Source organism: Phyllostomus hastatus, unplaced genomic scaffold, assembly GCF_019186645.2.
Source record: "Phyllostomus hastatus isolate PE091 unplaced genomic scaffold, TTU_PhHast_1.1 phas_contig_1, whole genome shotgun sequence".
NCBI lineage: Eukaryota > Metazoa > Chordata > Mammalia > Chiroptera > Phyllostomidae > Phyllostomus > Phyllostomus hastatus.
In genome coordinates, this window is record NW_025333498.1 from 30788943 (window position 1) to 30803907 (window position 14965).

Consider the following 14965-nt stretch of genomic DNA (forward strand, 5'->3'; position numbering starts at 1 on the left):
ACATATATATGTGTGTGTGTGTGTGTGTGTTACTGTCATGTAACATATATATATATGTTACTATATATATAGTGTGTGTGTGTGTGTGTGATGGGGCAGAGATAGTTGTAGATTAGATCTTATTTTTTGTCATGTATATTTAGTAGCTTTCTCTTAAAGTAAATACATCATTTAAAACACTTAATTACTTTATGACTTTTGACCCAAAAGCCATATTTTGATTGTTTAACCTATTTCTGGCTTGTTGTAGGAATATGATATATTTAAACTTCTCTTGGCTATGATAGAATACATTTTATTAAGGGAAAGCAATGGGTCTATTTTCTATAGGTTTTCCTCAAAATTGGTCTTAGAGTTTCCCTTCACTTAAGTTACTCAGTCTATATATCACCTTTGTGTTATGTTTGCTTTCATGTATTTGTGAAAAGTACATCTAAAAATAGTGGTTCTACATTTCTAAATCAACAGCCTTTTTTTGTGGGTTTTACTGCAACCCATACCTGCCTTCTTGCTATAAATGTTTGAGCTAGGAACTACACAGTGTAATGATGCATGAGGCTACATTTTTTAAAACTTTGGGAGACTAAAAATCTGAGTTTTACAGGATGAAGGAGTGAGAGTCATTTATGAAAGCTTTCTGTTTTTCACTGGGTGTGAAATCAAATTAATCTTGAGTAAATCAGATTGGAGAAAATAGAAACATAGCAGCTTGACAGATTTGTGTCAAAGACAATTGACATGTTATTTTTTAACCTGCATAATACAAATAGAATTTGTTATTAAAATAATAAAACCTATGTAGCTATAAGCAAACACAAGATTAAAATTTCTGCAGACAGAATTGCCAAATTATGACAAGAGAGGAATTAGAAAACCTATTTTATACTTAAAATCAATTGTTCTTAAGTTTTTCTTAGTACTTATACCTTGAAGTCCAGTTGTGGGTAAATATAATCCTTTGAGGAAACCCCATCATTAAAACTGAGACCATGGAGAGCTAGTCATATAAGAAATTATAATCGCCATGCTCACAGGTTTATGTTTATTTGCCATAGTAGTGCCTATAAAATAAAATAAAGTTCAACATTATTAATGTCTGAAAAAGAACTGAGAAAGAGTATCATCACTCTTCTAATTCATTCTTATAATTTCTTAATGATTTTTGGTGGTTTGAGGTGATATTATAGCATTTCTATGTGGTAATTAAAATTTTAGAAACCCTCATGATGGTTAATTGTTTACTCATGCTATTCCAAACAGGTAGACCGGTTTTATCATTCTTGCTTTTGAACATGGAAAATTGAATCATAATGTCTATTTAAAGTAACTTTATATAGTTCAACTTTATTGTAATTTAATATGTTCTTATTCTCCAAAAATGAAATATAAAATGAGGTAAAATGGAGCCAGATTTTGGCTCAGTAGAACATTTTAAAAAGCAATTAGAACAAATAATGTGTTTTTATTTATTTTATTTTATTTTTGTTCAAGTATAGTTGTCTGCATTTTCTACTCACCACTCCCCCAACCCCAGCCATTCCGACCTCCCTCCCTTGGTTTCACCCACTCCTTGTTTTGTCCGTGTGTCCTTTATACTTGTTACTGAAATCCCTTTCCCCCTTTCCCCTTATTACCCCCTCCCACCTCCCCTCTGGTTACTCTCAGATTGTTCTTAATTTCAATGTCTCTGGTTATATTTTACTTGCTTGTTCGTTTTGTTGATTAGGTTCCATTTAAAGGTGAGATCATATGATATTTGTCTCTCACTGCCTGGCTTATTTCATTTAGCATAATGTTCTCCAGTTCCATCCAAATATTTTTACCAGTATGTCCTCTAGAGGAAGGGATATAAAGAAAAGAATAAACAAATGGGATCTCATCAAAATAAAAAGCTTCTGTATGGCTAAAGAAAACAGCATTAAAAGGAAAAGAGAACCAACTGTATGGGAAACATATTTGCCAATGATACCTCAGACAAGGGTTTGATCTCCAAAATATATAAAGAACTCACATGACTCCACTTCAGGAAGACCAACAACCCAATTAAAAAATGGGCAATTGACTTGAACAGACACTTCTCCACGGAGGACATACAGATGGCCCATAGACATATGCAGATGCTCAGCATTACTAGTCATCAGAGAGATGCAAATTAAAACCACAGTGAGATATCACTTCACACCAGTGAGAATGACCATCATAAACAAAGCAACAAACAAGTGTTGGAGAGGATGTGGAGAAAAGGGAATCCTAGTGCACTGTTGGTGGGAATGCAGACTGGTGCAGCCACTGTGAAAAACAGTATGGAATTTCCTCAAAAAATTAAAAATGGAACTGCCTTTTGACCCAGCTATTCCACTGCTGGGATTATACCCTAAAGAATCCTGCAACACCAATCCAAAAGAACCTATGCACCCCAATGTTCATAGCAGCACTATTTACAATAGCCAAGTGCTGGAAGCAACATAAGTGTCCATTAGTAAATGAATGGATCAAAAAACTATGGTACATTTACACAATGGAATGCTTCTGAGCAGAAAGAAAGAAGGAGCTCCTACCCTTGGCAACAAATGTGTTTTTAGATGATCTCATCTTTATTGATTCTGTTCAACTGAGTATGAGTGGCTTTTGTTTAGTTTAGGGTGATTTTTTTGTCCTAAAAATGGTTCTTGGTTCTGAGCACCTGTCTTTTCCCAGTGAGCTGAGCAGAGTTACTGTAGATGCTGGCGTCTGGCCACATTGTGTCTACATCTCCTCAATCTCTACCTCCTTCATAATGCTTTCTTTCCAAAGCAATATTAGGGTGCTACTTTTTTTTGTATCCTCACCCAAGGACACTTATTCATCATTTTTAGAGAAAGAGAGGAAAGGAGAAAGAGAAACACTGATGTGAGAGAGAAACATCAATTGGTTGCCTCTCATATACACAATGACCAGGGATTGAACATATAACCTAGGTATGTGCCCCAACCGGGAACTGAGCCTACAACCTCTTAGTTATGGGAGGACAGTCCAACTAACTGAGCCACACAGGCCAGGGCAGGATGCTACATTTTTCAAAAGTCATTTTTCTATCCTTCACTTAGCTACCAAATAGGATATCTTTGTAAGTAAGAGAATATCCAACTCAAGTGAAAGCAACTTAAACAATAAGGGGTTTTCAAGTCCAAGTACAGTGAGGTCTGTTTTTCTGCATTTTCTTGCCCTGTCTTCCTGCAGATTAGATGACTTCCTACCAGATAACTGTTGTTCCACATCACAAAACTCAGAAGCAGAAAAGGATTTTTTTTCTTGTGACTTGTCTTGAGCTAGGAAAACTTTTCCTTAGAAGACTTTCCACATTCCATTGGCCAGAACTGGGTTTTTTTTTTTTTTTCCATGCTTATCCCAAACACTGGCCAGAGGAACAGAAAGCTTGTGAATGAGCATTTATAAATGGCTTAAGACTAGTCGAGATTCACTCCTGCCATGGCTGGCATAGCTCAATGGATTGAGCGCAGGCTGTGAACCAAAGTGTCGCAGGTTTGATTCCCAGTAAGGGCACATGCCTGGATTGCAGGCCATGACCCCCAGCAACCACACATTGATGTTTCTCTCTCTCTTTCTCCCTCCCTTCCCTCTCTAAAAATAAATAAATAAATAAAATCTTTAAAAAAATTCACTCCCAGGGTGGCAGGTGGAGCTAACTTTCTCTGGGGTGGGAGGACTTATGGAGGAAGGTAGATCTTGAATAAAATCAGGATTCTGGTGGACAACAGCAAGGGTAGGGGCAATGTCCTCTACAATTACCTTTTCCTTGTACTTTTTATAATGAATAAAGATTATTTAAAGCCTAGCATATGGGGTAGTGGAGTCATTACTTTTTATTTTTAACAGGCTATTATATCTTCATCATATTATTTCAAGACTTCTACTAGAAATTATATTGCCTCTTAAAGTTAGTGGTGGATAGATTTAGGGACAAAGAATGGTTTAGGAGTTTTGCCATCGTTCCCAAAATATGCATTCCACCTCCAAAAAATACACATTCTAAGCAAAAATTGAGCTTTGTACGCAAACTACTCTTTTAAAAAATGTAAGTAAAAACAGCATGATCACTATGAAAATAACAATTGCAGCTTCCAAAGCAATCACTTAGCCTTCTCTTCTGAACTGATTCCCATTCCTAAAACATCCTATAAGAAATTCTAGAGCCATCACTTTCAGAAACCTGTCATATTTTCACTTCTGTCTCCCTTCAGGAAAATGTGGCTTTGGATGCTTGTACAAGGTCTGGTTTTACCCTCTGGGCCACTTTGTTGTTGTTGATGATTTGGTTCAGTGAATTTTGACCATACTCCTGAGAGCCCACTTTATTCTGGCTGTCAACTCCCACCAGCATAGCCAGATTGAGCAGAACCTAGGGACCCTAGAGGTTAGAACTGCTAGGTGGGAATTGATGTGGTAGGAAGACAATGTACACACCCAGGCAAAACCCAAGGTGCAGGTTCTGTTGGTCAGAAATGAGCCTGAGGCCAGGGAACTCCCTGTAAACCAGGTGGAAAATCAAAGATAGATTTGTATATGTACAATGGACCTGTGGTTGGGTGGTTGAGTGTTGGGTGGGTGGGAAGACAATTTCAGGAACTAGGCTGATTAGATTTGGTATTTGGATGGGTCTGATTTGAAAAGACAATGTTGAGAAGTAAAGTCAAGTTATATTTTCTAGGTCAGACCCGGTGCAGCCAAACATGCAGATCATGTCAGAGCTGTCTTTAACCTGAATTAATCTACCAGGGGCTCATGCAATCATGCTTCAAAATGGAGGAGCACTAGTGTCCACTAACAACATTAAACCTGAACAGAGAAGAGTTTCTCTTTAGGCCATATTCACTATGGTCATTTTCCAACCTTGAGGCAGTCACAGATGCTGATAGCTGTGTTGGCTAGCTTTAGAAAACACTGCCATTTGACTGGAAAGCTCCCTTTACTCCAAGAAAATGTAAGACAACTTTCAGCCAGTTTGTAAACACAATGTTTCTTTTATAGATTTGTTTTTGTTATTAAAATACCTGCCACCCTTATGTATTTTATTTGTCACCTTTGGCTACCTGCCCCCCACAAAGGTATCTTATGTCATAGAACCAGATCCTAGAGAAATGGTTTATTTTTTTAATATATTTTCTTGATTATGTTATTATGCTTATCCAATTTTTTTTCTCCCCTTTACTCCCCTCTGCCCTGTCCCTGCTCCCCCACCATCATTTCCCCACCTTAGTTCATATCCATGGGTCATACATATAAGTTCTTTGGCTTCTTCATTTTCCATATATTCTTAAACTCCCCCTGTCCATTTTTTACCTACTATTTATGCTTCTTATTCCCTGTACCTTTTCCCCCATTCTCCCCTCTTCACTCCCTCCACTACCCACAGCAAAGTGGGCCCTTCTGGTGCTGATTCCTGGGTGGGTGAGCTTGTATATGTTCTAGGACCTTGTGGGTTTCTCCAACAAACTGTCCTGTGAGGCTAGGAGTTTCTCCTGCTGCCTCAACCCCCACAGGTTTTTTCAGTCATAGGTTTTGAGGCTTTATTTCCCAGTGCTCTAACCCTGGGTTGTGCGGTCTGTCTTGTCCCCCAGCTGTTTCTCCTGGTTTATCTGCATGCAAATGCAGGGCTGCTGTCTTGTCTGGTCCTTCAGCTGCTGCTTTACCTCAAGTCCTCTGTGCCCCAGCTTCCTGTCTCCGCCTCTCACATTGGTCTGAATGAATGTTTCTTTTTTAACTCCTTGGTTGTCAGACTTCTATACAGTTCAATTTTCTGGCCGTTCTGGTTATTTTTGTTTTTAAATTTGTTGTCCTTCTTTTGGTTGTGGGAAGAGGAAAAGTATATCTACCTATGCCTCCATCCTGGCTGGAAGTTCTGGGAAATGCTTTAAACATGACTACTGAGAAAACTGATAGCTAAATTAATTCTAAGTCAGTTTTGGATTTTTGGAATGTTTCAAATAGGTGAAAATAGGGAGACAGCTGGCCTTCATCTGGTTGAATTCTTAGAGCCCAGTCGTCCTCCATTTATGAATTACCTGTTTTATCTCACATGTTTTATCCTGGGAAATCATAATGAAATGATAACAGTGGATTTCAATATTTAGAGGCAGGAGACAGTGGGTAGGAGTTGAGTGGTAAATATCTCATACTTCTGCAGGCTAAAATTCCCTGAAGTGTTAAAAGTGCCCAATAAATCTGGAAACTGTGAAGCGTTAGTGTGCTATTTTAAAGATAAAAATTACAAAACAATTTAAATTAAAAAATTTGGATGGACAAAAAGAATACAAATTCCAGACAGTACTGCAATCCAAAGATCTTTTGTCTAAGGATATTTAAAAACTTGCAAATGTTTAAGATAATTGTAAAGTGTTTATTTTTTTTAATTATAGTCATTTTTCCCATATTCAGAAAGGAGATAAGTGATCAGAATATTTTTCAATATCTGTGTAGTTTAGGTCATTCTGTCATCATTATCACCAGTAAAGCAGTTAAATTAAAAAAAGAATTTTGGGAGGTAAAAAGCTAATCCTCATTATTTTATATAGCTAGGCTATATTGCTTAGATTTTTCTGTACAGTTGCGAGATAAAGGTTTGATTAGGAAAGATAAATGTCCAGATCTGAATTTAGAAGTGCAGATATATTAAATTTGCTTTTATTTTAGAGACTGAGTAAGAAATGATTGTTTAGAAGAGGCTATTATACTAGAATTTTACCATCCAGAAGACTCAGTACATATTACAGTGGGGGCAGTTTCTCCCTCACAAACAGCATCCTAATGGAGATGTATGTCTGTGCCATTAGCATTGCTGATGTGGATATTTGCCTCAAGATTTGAGCCTGTGGCTGTGGAAACTGCTATAAATATTCTAAAAATAATAATTTTGTGAGTATTTATATATTATTTCCTCTATGATGTTTTTATTCCATGTGTGCTAGAAAAATGACCGACAATTTGTATAATTGTGGTAATTGGGAAAAGCTGTTGAGATGTGAGGCTTCTAAAATCAATAAGAAGAACAAAATAGATGTGATCATTGTTCATGACACATTTGGTTTTAATGTTATATTAGCATTTCATACATTTAAATGGTTTTAGTGTTGTTGCTAAAATGGCACCTAATTAATACATTCACACAATGTATTGTATAAAAATGCACTGAGTGCCACAAATTCTCCTGCTGCTATATTTATTAATAGCAACATACACTGCTTAATGTGTGCCTTAATTTGAAAGGCATTTTTATAAATGTTTGCTATTTGCACTTTCTCTTTGAGAAAAACCTTACACCACCATTCAATATGAGGGCCATCAAAGAAATTAGCTTAGAAGTACTTCTTCATTTACCAAAGGATTTAAACTATTTTAGAAAATTATGGGTAGGATTGCTTATAGATTATCTTAGATCAGGTTCAGTAGAAGCAATGCTGAGAGTGAGATTGTAACAAGTGCTTTGTTGGGCAGTGCTCTCCAGAAAAGGGTGGTAGGGGAAGCAAGATACAGCAGGGAAGAATGTCTGCACAAGGTGGAGAACTCACTAGGAATGAGCTGCAGTTTGCTCCCACAGTGGAACTCTGCAGCACAGATGGTATCACAGAGTTGGACCCATCTTGAGGCAAGTGGGGTGGCCTTTTGTACCTCCACATCAGCGAATCAATCATTGGTTGTGGGTAGCCCTTGAAAGCATGTGGGAGACTTGCTTTCTGCATGAGGCAGTTTTCAGTTGGCTCAGAGCAATTCTCCACAGAATGAAGGTGCATTTGCGAATTATCAGCATCTTGTAATGGAAATTCTAGTTAATAAAGGTGATGTGTAATGGTTTCAACAACATCTGTTATATAGATGTATGACAATTCAGAAGAACAAAAAAAATATTGAACTTAGATCCTGTCACTTCCTCCTCCCCAGCACGCAATTCCACACCCATCCACCTACATTTGTAATCGCATAAAGGTGGAAATTCAAGCCATATTAAAAACCTTTTGCTTATAGAAACACTTTAAAAACATTAATGAGGACATGGACTGGAGGTCTTTTTTGCTGTTGTAGCTGTGGTGTAGTAATAGAGAATTTATGTGGCTAACTGCTATTAAATGCACTTTGTCATAATGAAAATGAGTTCCTTGAGAGAGGACCAGAGATATTGTTCTTGAAGACTTGAAGGTGTTTTAAATGCCACATACACTCAGGAAAGTCTTCTTCCAGGCTTAATACCCCTATTTGAAATGCTTTATTCACAGAAACCTTTGACTGCCCATACATGCCTAACTGATTTAGACAAAACAAGACACTCAAGTTGTTCAATGATTGAATTCATCTCAAATTCTTTCTCTGCAACAGATTATGTTATACTGAGGAACTATAAAGTATCCTTCCTGGTAGAATACCTTTAACCTTTTTCTTCCCATTATAGAACTGTTAGAGATTATCTTCTTTGAAAAAGAATTTCTATCTTTCTTGCTACTTACCAGAATAATGAAATGCTTTACAGACTACATGAACTTGTGTGAAGACAGTGGAATTCCCATGAGTATCACTGCTTTGAAGAGGTTTTTATTGTTTTAAGTTGTTAAATATTTTTCAAAGTCATAGAAGACATTCGAAAAAATTTTTAAATTGTACAGTTAACTTTAAAGTAGAAGATCATTGAATAGTAGAAATAAACAATAGCAAGTCTAGATCAAGAATTATTTATTGCTAATAATAATCCCTTTGATTGCATCTGATTTGATTATTCCAAGTTATTTAACAGGAGTAATAATATGCAAATAATCTCAGAATAATGAAGAGACATTAATTCAATTTAGACTTCAAGTTGATGTTGCAGCCTTTTCACTCTGCATAGGACCTTGCTAATATAGTTGACCCTTGAAACAACAGGGGTTTGAACTGCATGGGTCCACTTTTATGAAGATATTTTCAATAAATACAGTCAGTTCTTCCAATCTTCAGTTTTGTATCTGTGGATTCAACCAACTGCAATGGTATTTTGGGAATGGTATTCACATTCCCAACTATGGTTTCCCAACCATAGGTTGCCAGCATTCAGATCAAAAATAGGGTATTGACTCCCCAGTTGGTTGTATCTGCCAATGGGAAAAGCTGATTGCAGAGTCCAAAGCTATACCTGAATTTTTTACTGTGCCATGTAGGTGTCCAATGTTATTTAAAGGTCAAGTGTACTTTACATAGAAATGCAAACCAGGTCAGTGGCTAAGAGTGTTCTGAAGTGAAAAAGACATTTTGGAGCATGGTGGACAGGTTATTGGTAAGGTGACTTGAAGGGATCCTTTTTACAGAGGATTAATGATTTGAAATTTAATTTCATTGGTTATTTTTTCACTACCAATGTCTACTCTTACCTCCAATCCTAAAAACATGAGATGTTGAGAAGATAAAGTAAAAGGTAATTTTAGGCTTGCTTTTAAGGTCAAACTTTAAATGAAGTGCATTCCTCAGGCCTTAGTTTTCTTTGTGTAATTAGTTCATTTAACTATCTACATTTGCATTTTCCTCCAGTCTAGAAATAGGAATTTTGTTGAATAAGCAAAATTCCTTTTTAATCTGCATTTTTAAAAATTTATTTTCCAATATTTTAAAAATTTCATTTATCACTTATTATAGTTAAAATACAGGTAAGATAGAATAAATACTTTAACAACATTATGTTTCATTGTCAAACTTCTTCAGATTATTCTTGGAACTCATGGCAAGAATAAATAAAGAATTCACAGAACCCATTGTATTAGAAATTTTTCAATAGCAGACATTTAATTTGGCTAATGTGTGTAAAAAACTTTAACTTTATGTAATCATTATCACTTGCTAATAGTTTGAAGAGTTTGACATTCCACAAACTTTATTTTGCTTAACAATATTGTGTAACATTTTTGTTTCTTCCAGAAACTTCCAGTTAAGTGAAGAAGATCACTGGATTTACCAGTCTGTTTTGGATCAGTATCCTGGAGATCTTTGTGGCAGAAGGACTCTGTATCTTGACATGTTACAAAGATATTTTCCTCACAAATCTAGGCATGCTTTGGTGAGTACTAGCAAGTTAAATTGTTTTCATGGTCCATTATTATTAAGTAAAATATAACTTTTTTAATGGTGTTCTAAAATTTAGTTTTTCCTACATTCTAGAAAAGATTAGGATTATAGGTTGAAAGTCTGTCATTTTTCAAGTCTGTATGGTCCATAAGAGTGTGGGTGACCCCTTTGGCAACATTTATTCTTCTGTGCTTACTTGCCCCAGAGGTCTTCACTCTGGCTGTTCTGCTAGTAGTTGACCTCTGGGTGTGTATACAGTCACCTGCCCACCATCAGAGGTTTTTTCATCTGTGCTTCTTGCCTGAAAGTGGAATGCCTATTCCTTCATCCACAGAGCTGCCACACTTCAGTCCTTCTAGTTATGGGGAAACCAACAACTGCATCGGGGGCTGGTTCTTACCTGTATCACCCCTACCACAACCACCCTGCTTGATCCCTCTAAATGAGTCTGAAACACAAATGCTTCAAATTCAGAGTCACAACTAAAATTTACCTGAGAAGGGCCTAGAAAATTACTGTTTCATTCTTCAGATGACAAGGCAAAAAAACAAAAGTTACCATGGCACCAATTAATTTCAAAATAACTCACCTTAAAATATATATGTAAACAAGCACACATAGACTTTTAATTTTTAAATGGGTCATTCTATAAAATGTTATTGTATAATCTGCATTTTTGTAATTGTTTTAAGTTAAGCAAATGATAACAATACTAACATATGTATAGAATTTGCCTTATGTCAGTCATGTGTAAACTCCTGTAACATACATAACAGTAGGTGAGGGAAGTGCCATTGTTATACTCATTTTACAGATTTAAAAAAAAAACAACTGAAGCAAAGGCCACACAGCTAGTATAACTATCATCTATCCTCTCCCCCAGCCTGCCACCCAATAATTATTTGTTTTAATTCTGACCTATAAACAGAAGATACCTGTTATATAAAAAGTATGTTATGTAATAAATAATTCTCTCTAGAATTTTTAAAGTCTTAGTTTATTAAATTAGATTTTTCTTTTTATTCCCTGTTGAATCTAGTTGCTTCTGTGACCAGCTGTCATTTTTATCTTTGTAGACTTTTATATTTGCCTACTATTTACATAATAAGATTTTTACATTTACTTCTTACATTGGGTTGATTAGTATGCATTTCTGCATGATATATGTTTCCTTTCTTAATGTTTGAGAGGTTCTAAGTATATTTTTGGCTTTTGGGAACAAAGCTAAAAAGTTTACAGATCAGATTTTAGCAGCTGATGTTTGGTTTAAGTGAAGCCATAGGTACGTTTCATCACGTACCTCATTAACCAAACTAAATTATTATTTTAGGTAGGACCAACCTTATCCTGCATACTACTTTCTTTTTTTTTTCCACACCATTTAGAGGTTAAATAATGTATTAAATTCAGAGACATGGCCTCTAGTAGCAAAATAAAGATTATTCAGGTCAGTGACTGAATTTGAGACACACCATTTTATAATGAGCATTTCAAAATCACCTGCAGAGATTTTTTATCTCCATTCCTCTTCCTCCCCTCAAATCTGAGCTCTCTCCTGGTTGGGATTCATGCCAACAGGAGCTGCTGGTACTGATGTGATAATGCCATGTCCCTCAGGAGTGTGGGATGGGAAGGGCTACTGTCATTGCTATAATTACTTCAAGTTTAGACATCTTAACATCAAAATGTTTCAAAGATCAAGGCAAACTGAGTTTTCAGGGTTATTATAACAATTTTTTATGTTTATTCACACATGTCAAACTGAAGTTGTTAAAATACCAAAACTAATTTAAAGATGGAGTGTTTTTGAAATTATAGATAAGGGAAATAACACTTCTGCCTGTAGATTCATTGTCATGTAGAAATAGAAGTTACTTTAGGGCCGCCTGGCCTGACTCCATCCTACACAAGGAAATGATGGACTTGAAACATTAAGCGACTGGTCCTCAGTCACCAGTTAGGCATAGGCTCAGAACTCAGGGACTGGAACCTGGTCCTGGTTGCTATATTAACCATTAAGATATTTGCCCTCAGTTTTTAAAAATTAGTTGTTATACATTTTATTCATTTTTGGGACAATGACATAAGGCATAGGCTCACTTTTGTTATAAGTATAATAAGTGTAATCATAGCCATCTGTTATGTTTTCAGGTTGAACATGAGAAATGCTATCACCAGTATCGCTTCACTAGGGAGCAGCGAAGGATCCTAGTATCAAACTGGAATAATAATAGGAGACATTTTATACGGAAGGCTGTGCTGATGCTTGCTGAAGCCTGTGCAACTTATGAAATGGAGAATGCATTGGCTAAGGACAGAAAAAAGCAACAGGAACTGTGTGCTGACCTGAAATCTAAGGTGAGATGCTTTGCAGAAGGCATTTCAGTATTTGCCTGGGTATTCATTTAAGAATCCATGTTTCCCTTTTATTCAAATCCAATTTGAGTTCAGTTTCTCTAAAAAGCCTATTTTGAATAAAATTGTTAGTTTAAATGATATAAAATTGCACTTTTAGGTTAAACTAGTCAACAATCAACTATTTCTTATGGTTCAAGCTGGTTACTATAGCAGGAGGTTAATATTGAAGTCTTGGTTGGGAGATAGCCAACACCAAACCATAAATACTGTACACCAGAGTGAGGTGCTAGGGAAAAGTGCAGAGTGTAATTGTAAAGTACATGTCTGATGTTGTTTCAAAGACTCGTGAGCCTCTCATTCACATTAAAGATATAATAAAGAAGATCAAGTTATGAAGAGGAAAGAGGATCTGTGAAGAGATATGTTAGAAGAGCTTGATGAGCTCTTCCATCAAGCTCTTCCAACATATGAGTCCTCAACCAAGTGAAAGGGTGAGAACATGAGGTTTTCTTCCTTCCATGAGGTATGTGAGTCCTCAACCAAGTGAAAGGGTGAGAACATGAGGTTTTCTTCCTCTTCAGATCCATTGAGGGGCATGCATGTTCACTTGGAGAGTTTAGCGGGTAACCCTTGTAATTGGAGGCTTGAGGACTGGTGTCTGATGCTCACAGGGAAATATAGAGGAGCTGCTTCAGTGGCAGAACTGAAAACAAGAGTAGCTGCTGTGTCAGGAAAATGAGACAGGCTGCTGTGTTGGGAGTAACTGCATTCCCCAGACTGGGCACGGGTGCCTGAGTCCGGGAGGCCCCATGTGGATGTGGCCTCTCTGGGAGTGTTGGCAGGGCCATTAGAAAGAAATTGTATTGAGGTATAGCATGCACACAGTAAAGTGCACAAATCTTGATTTATTGATAAATGACATAGTGGGAGAATGATGATATGAGAAATTTTATTTTCTTGATAAAAGAAAATAACCTGGTAAATGTTACACTATAGCAATTAATAGCACATAAAAACAAAAGTCCCTATTTTAAAACACTAGAGAAAATTGCCTACTCTTCATTTTTTGTTGTTGTTGTTGTTTTAACAAAAAGATATTTCTTTTGCCATTACATAAAGCTGGGTGGTCCTAAAAGGAATAGAAGCTGCATCAGGTATGATCTGCCGTGGCCTACAGTGCCAATGGATGTTTTTTTCCCCATCTGTGGCAGATAAAAAGCATACAGGGGTCAGGGCCAAGACATGTCCTTATATACTCCTCACCTGTTAATAGTCATTTTACACATATTATCATTAGCCCTTGAGCTATGCTGTAGGTGATATTTTCTTTTTATTGTATTGCTTTGAGGTAAACATAAATGCAGGGAAGTACAGAGAACTTAAATGTACTGTTGAATGTTTTACAAGTATATATTACCCCATGGAAATACTTTTGAGATCACGGAACAGAATATTTCCTGCAGGTCAGAAAGCTCCTCATGCCTCTTTTTAGTACATACTACCCCCACTCATAACTACTATTCTGAATTCATCATCATAAATTAGTGTTGCTTATTCATGAATTTCATATAAATCAAATGATACGGTGTATATTCTTTTTTGTACCTCTTTTGCTCATCACATCTATAAATTTCACCTTTGTTGCATGTTCTAATTATTTGACTTTTTTTTTTTGCTTGGTAGTATTGCATTGTATACATATACCACAATCTTTATGTTCTCTTGTTAGTGAAAACTTATATTATTTCCAGGTTTTTGTTATAATTGCAACAGTGTTATATACATTCTCAAACACATCTTATGGTGGAGATATGCACTCATTTCTTTCTGTTTTAATTTACTTTTATTTCTTTTTATTCTTCAATTGCAGTTTACATTAATATTTTTTGTATTAGTTTTAGGTGTACAGCATAGTGGTTAGGTAATTGTATACTTGATAAAGTTTTCCTCCTGATATTTCCAATATCCTCCTAGTACCATATATAGTTATTACAATATTATTGACTATACTCCCTAGTTTGTACTTTACAACCTTGTATTTTGTAACTACCAATCTGTACTCCTTAATCCTTTCACCTCTTTTACCTAGTACCCCATTCTCCCCTCTGGCAACTATCATTCTGTTAGATACACTTTGCCTCCTTGCACAATCAAAAGAAGGATAATAACAATTTAAAAAAGAAAAAAATAAGCAGAACTGCCATAAAATTGAACTGTATGTAAATCTGACAAACAAGGAGTTAAAGAAGAAACATTCATTCAGACTGGTAAGAGGGGAGGAGATGGGCAACCAGGGCAGAGAGGACATTCAGCAAGGTGGTGGCTGGAGGACCTGGTGGGTGAAGCGACAGTTCATAAACCGAAATAGGCAAGGCAGTGGCTGGCAGACCTACGGTCTCACATTTGTATGAGAATAACTGGGAGAAACAACTGGGGAGTAAGACAGACCACACAACCCAAGTTTCCAGTGGGGGGAAATAAAGCTCAAAACCTCTGGTAATTAAAAACCTGTGAGGATTGAGGCAGCAGG

General features: G+C 36.3%; 1 protein-coding gene across 1 annotated transcript in view; it reads left to right on the forward strand.

Moving 5' to 3' along the window:
• Positions 1-14965, forward strand: part of CCDC148 (coiled-coil domain containing 148) — a 232500-nt gene that overhangs the window by 97424 nt on the left and 120111 nt on the right. The window contains exons 9-10 of the mRNA XM_045819379.1: positions 9931-10069; positions 12229-12435. Of these exons, the coding sequence (XP_045675335.1) occupies positions 9931-10069; positions 12229-12435 (346 nt within the window). The remainder of the gene's footprint in view (positions 1-9930; positions 10070-12228; positions 12436-14965) is intronic.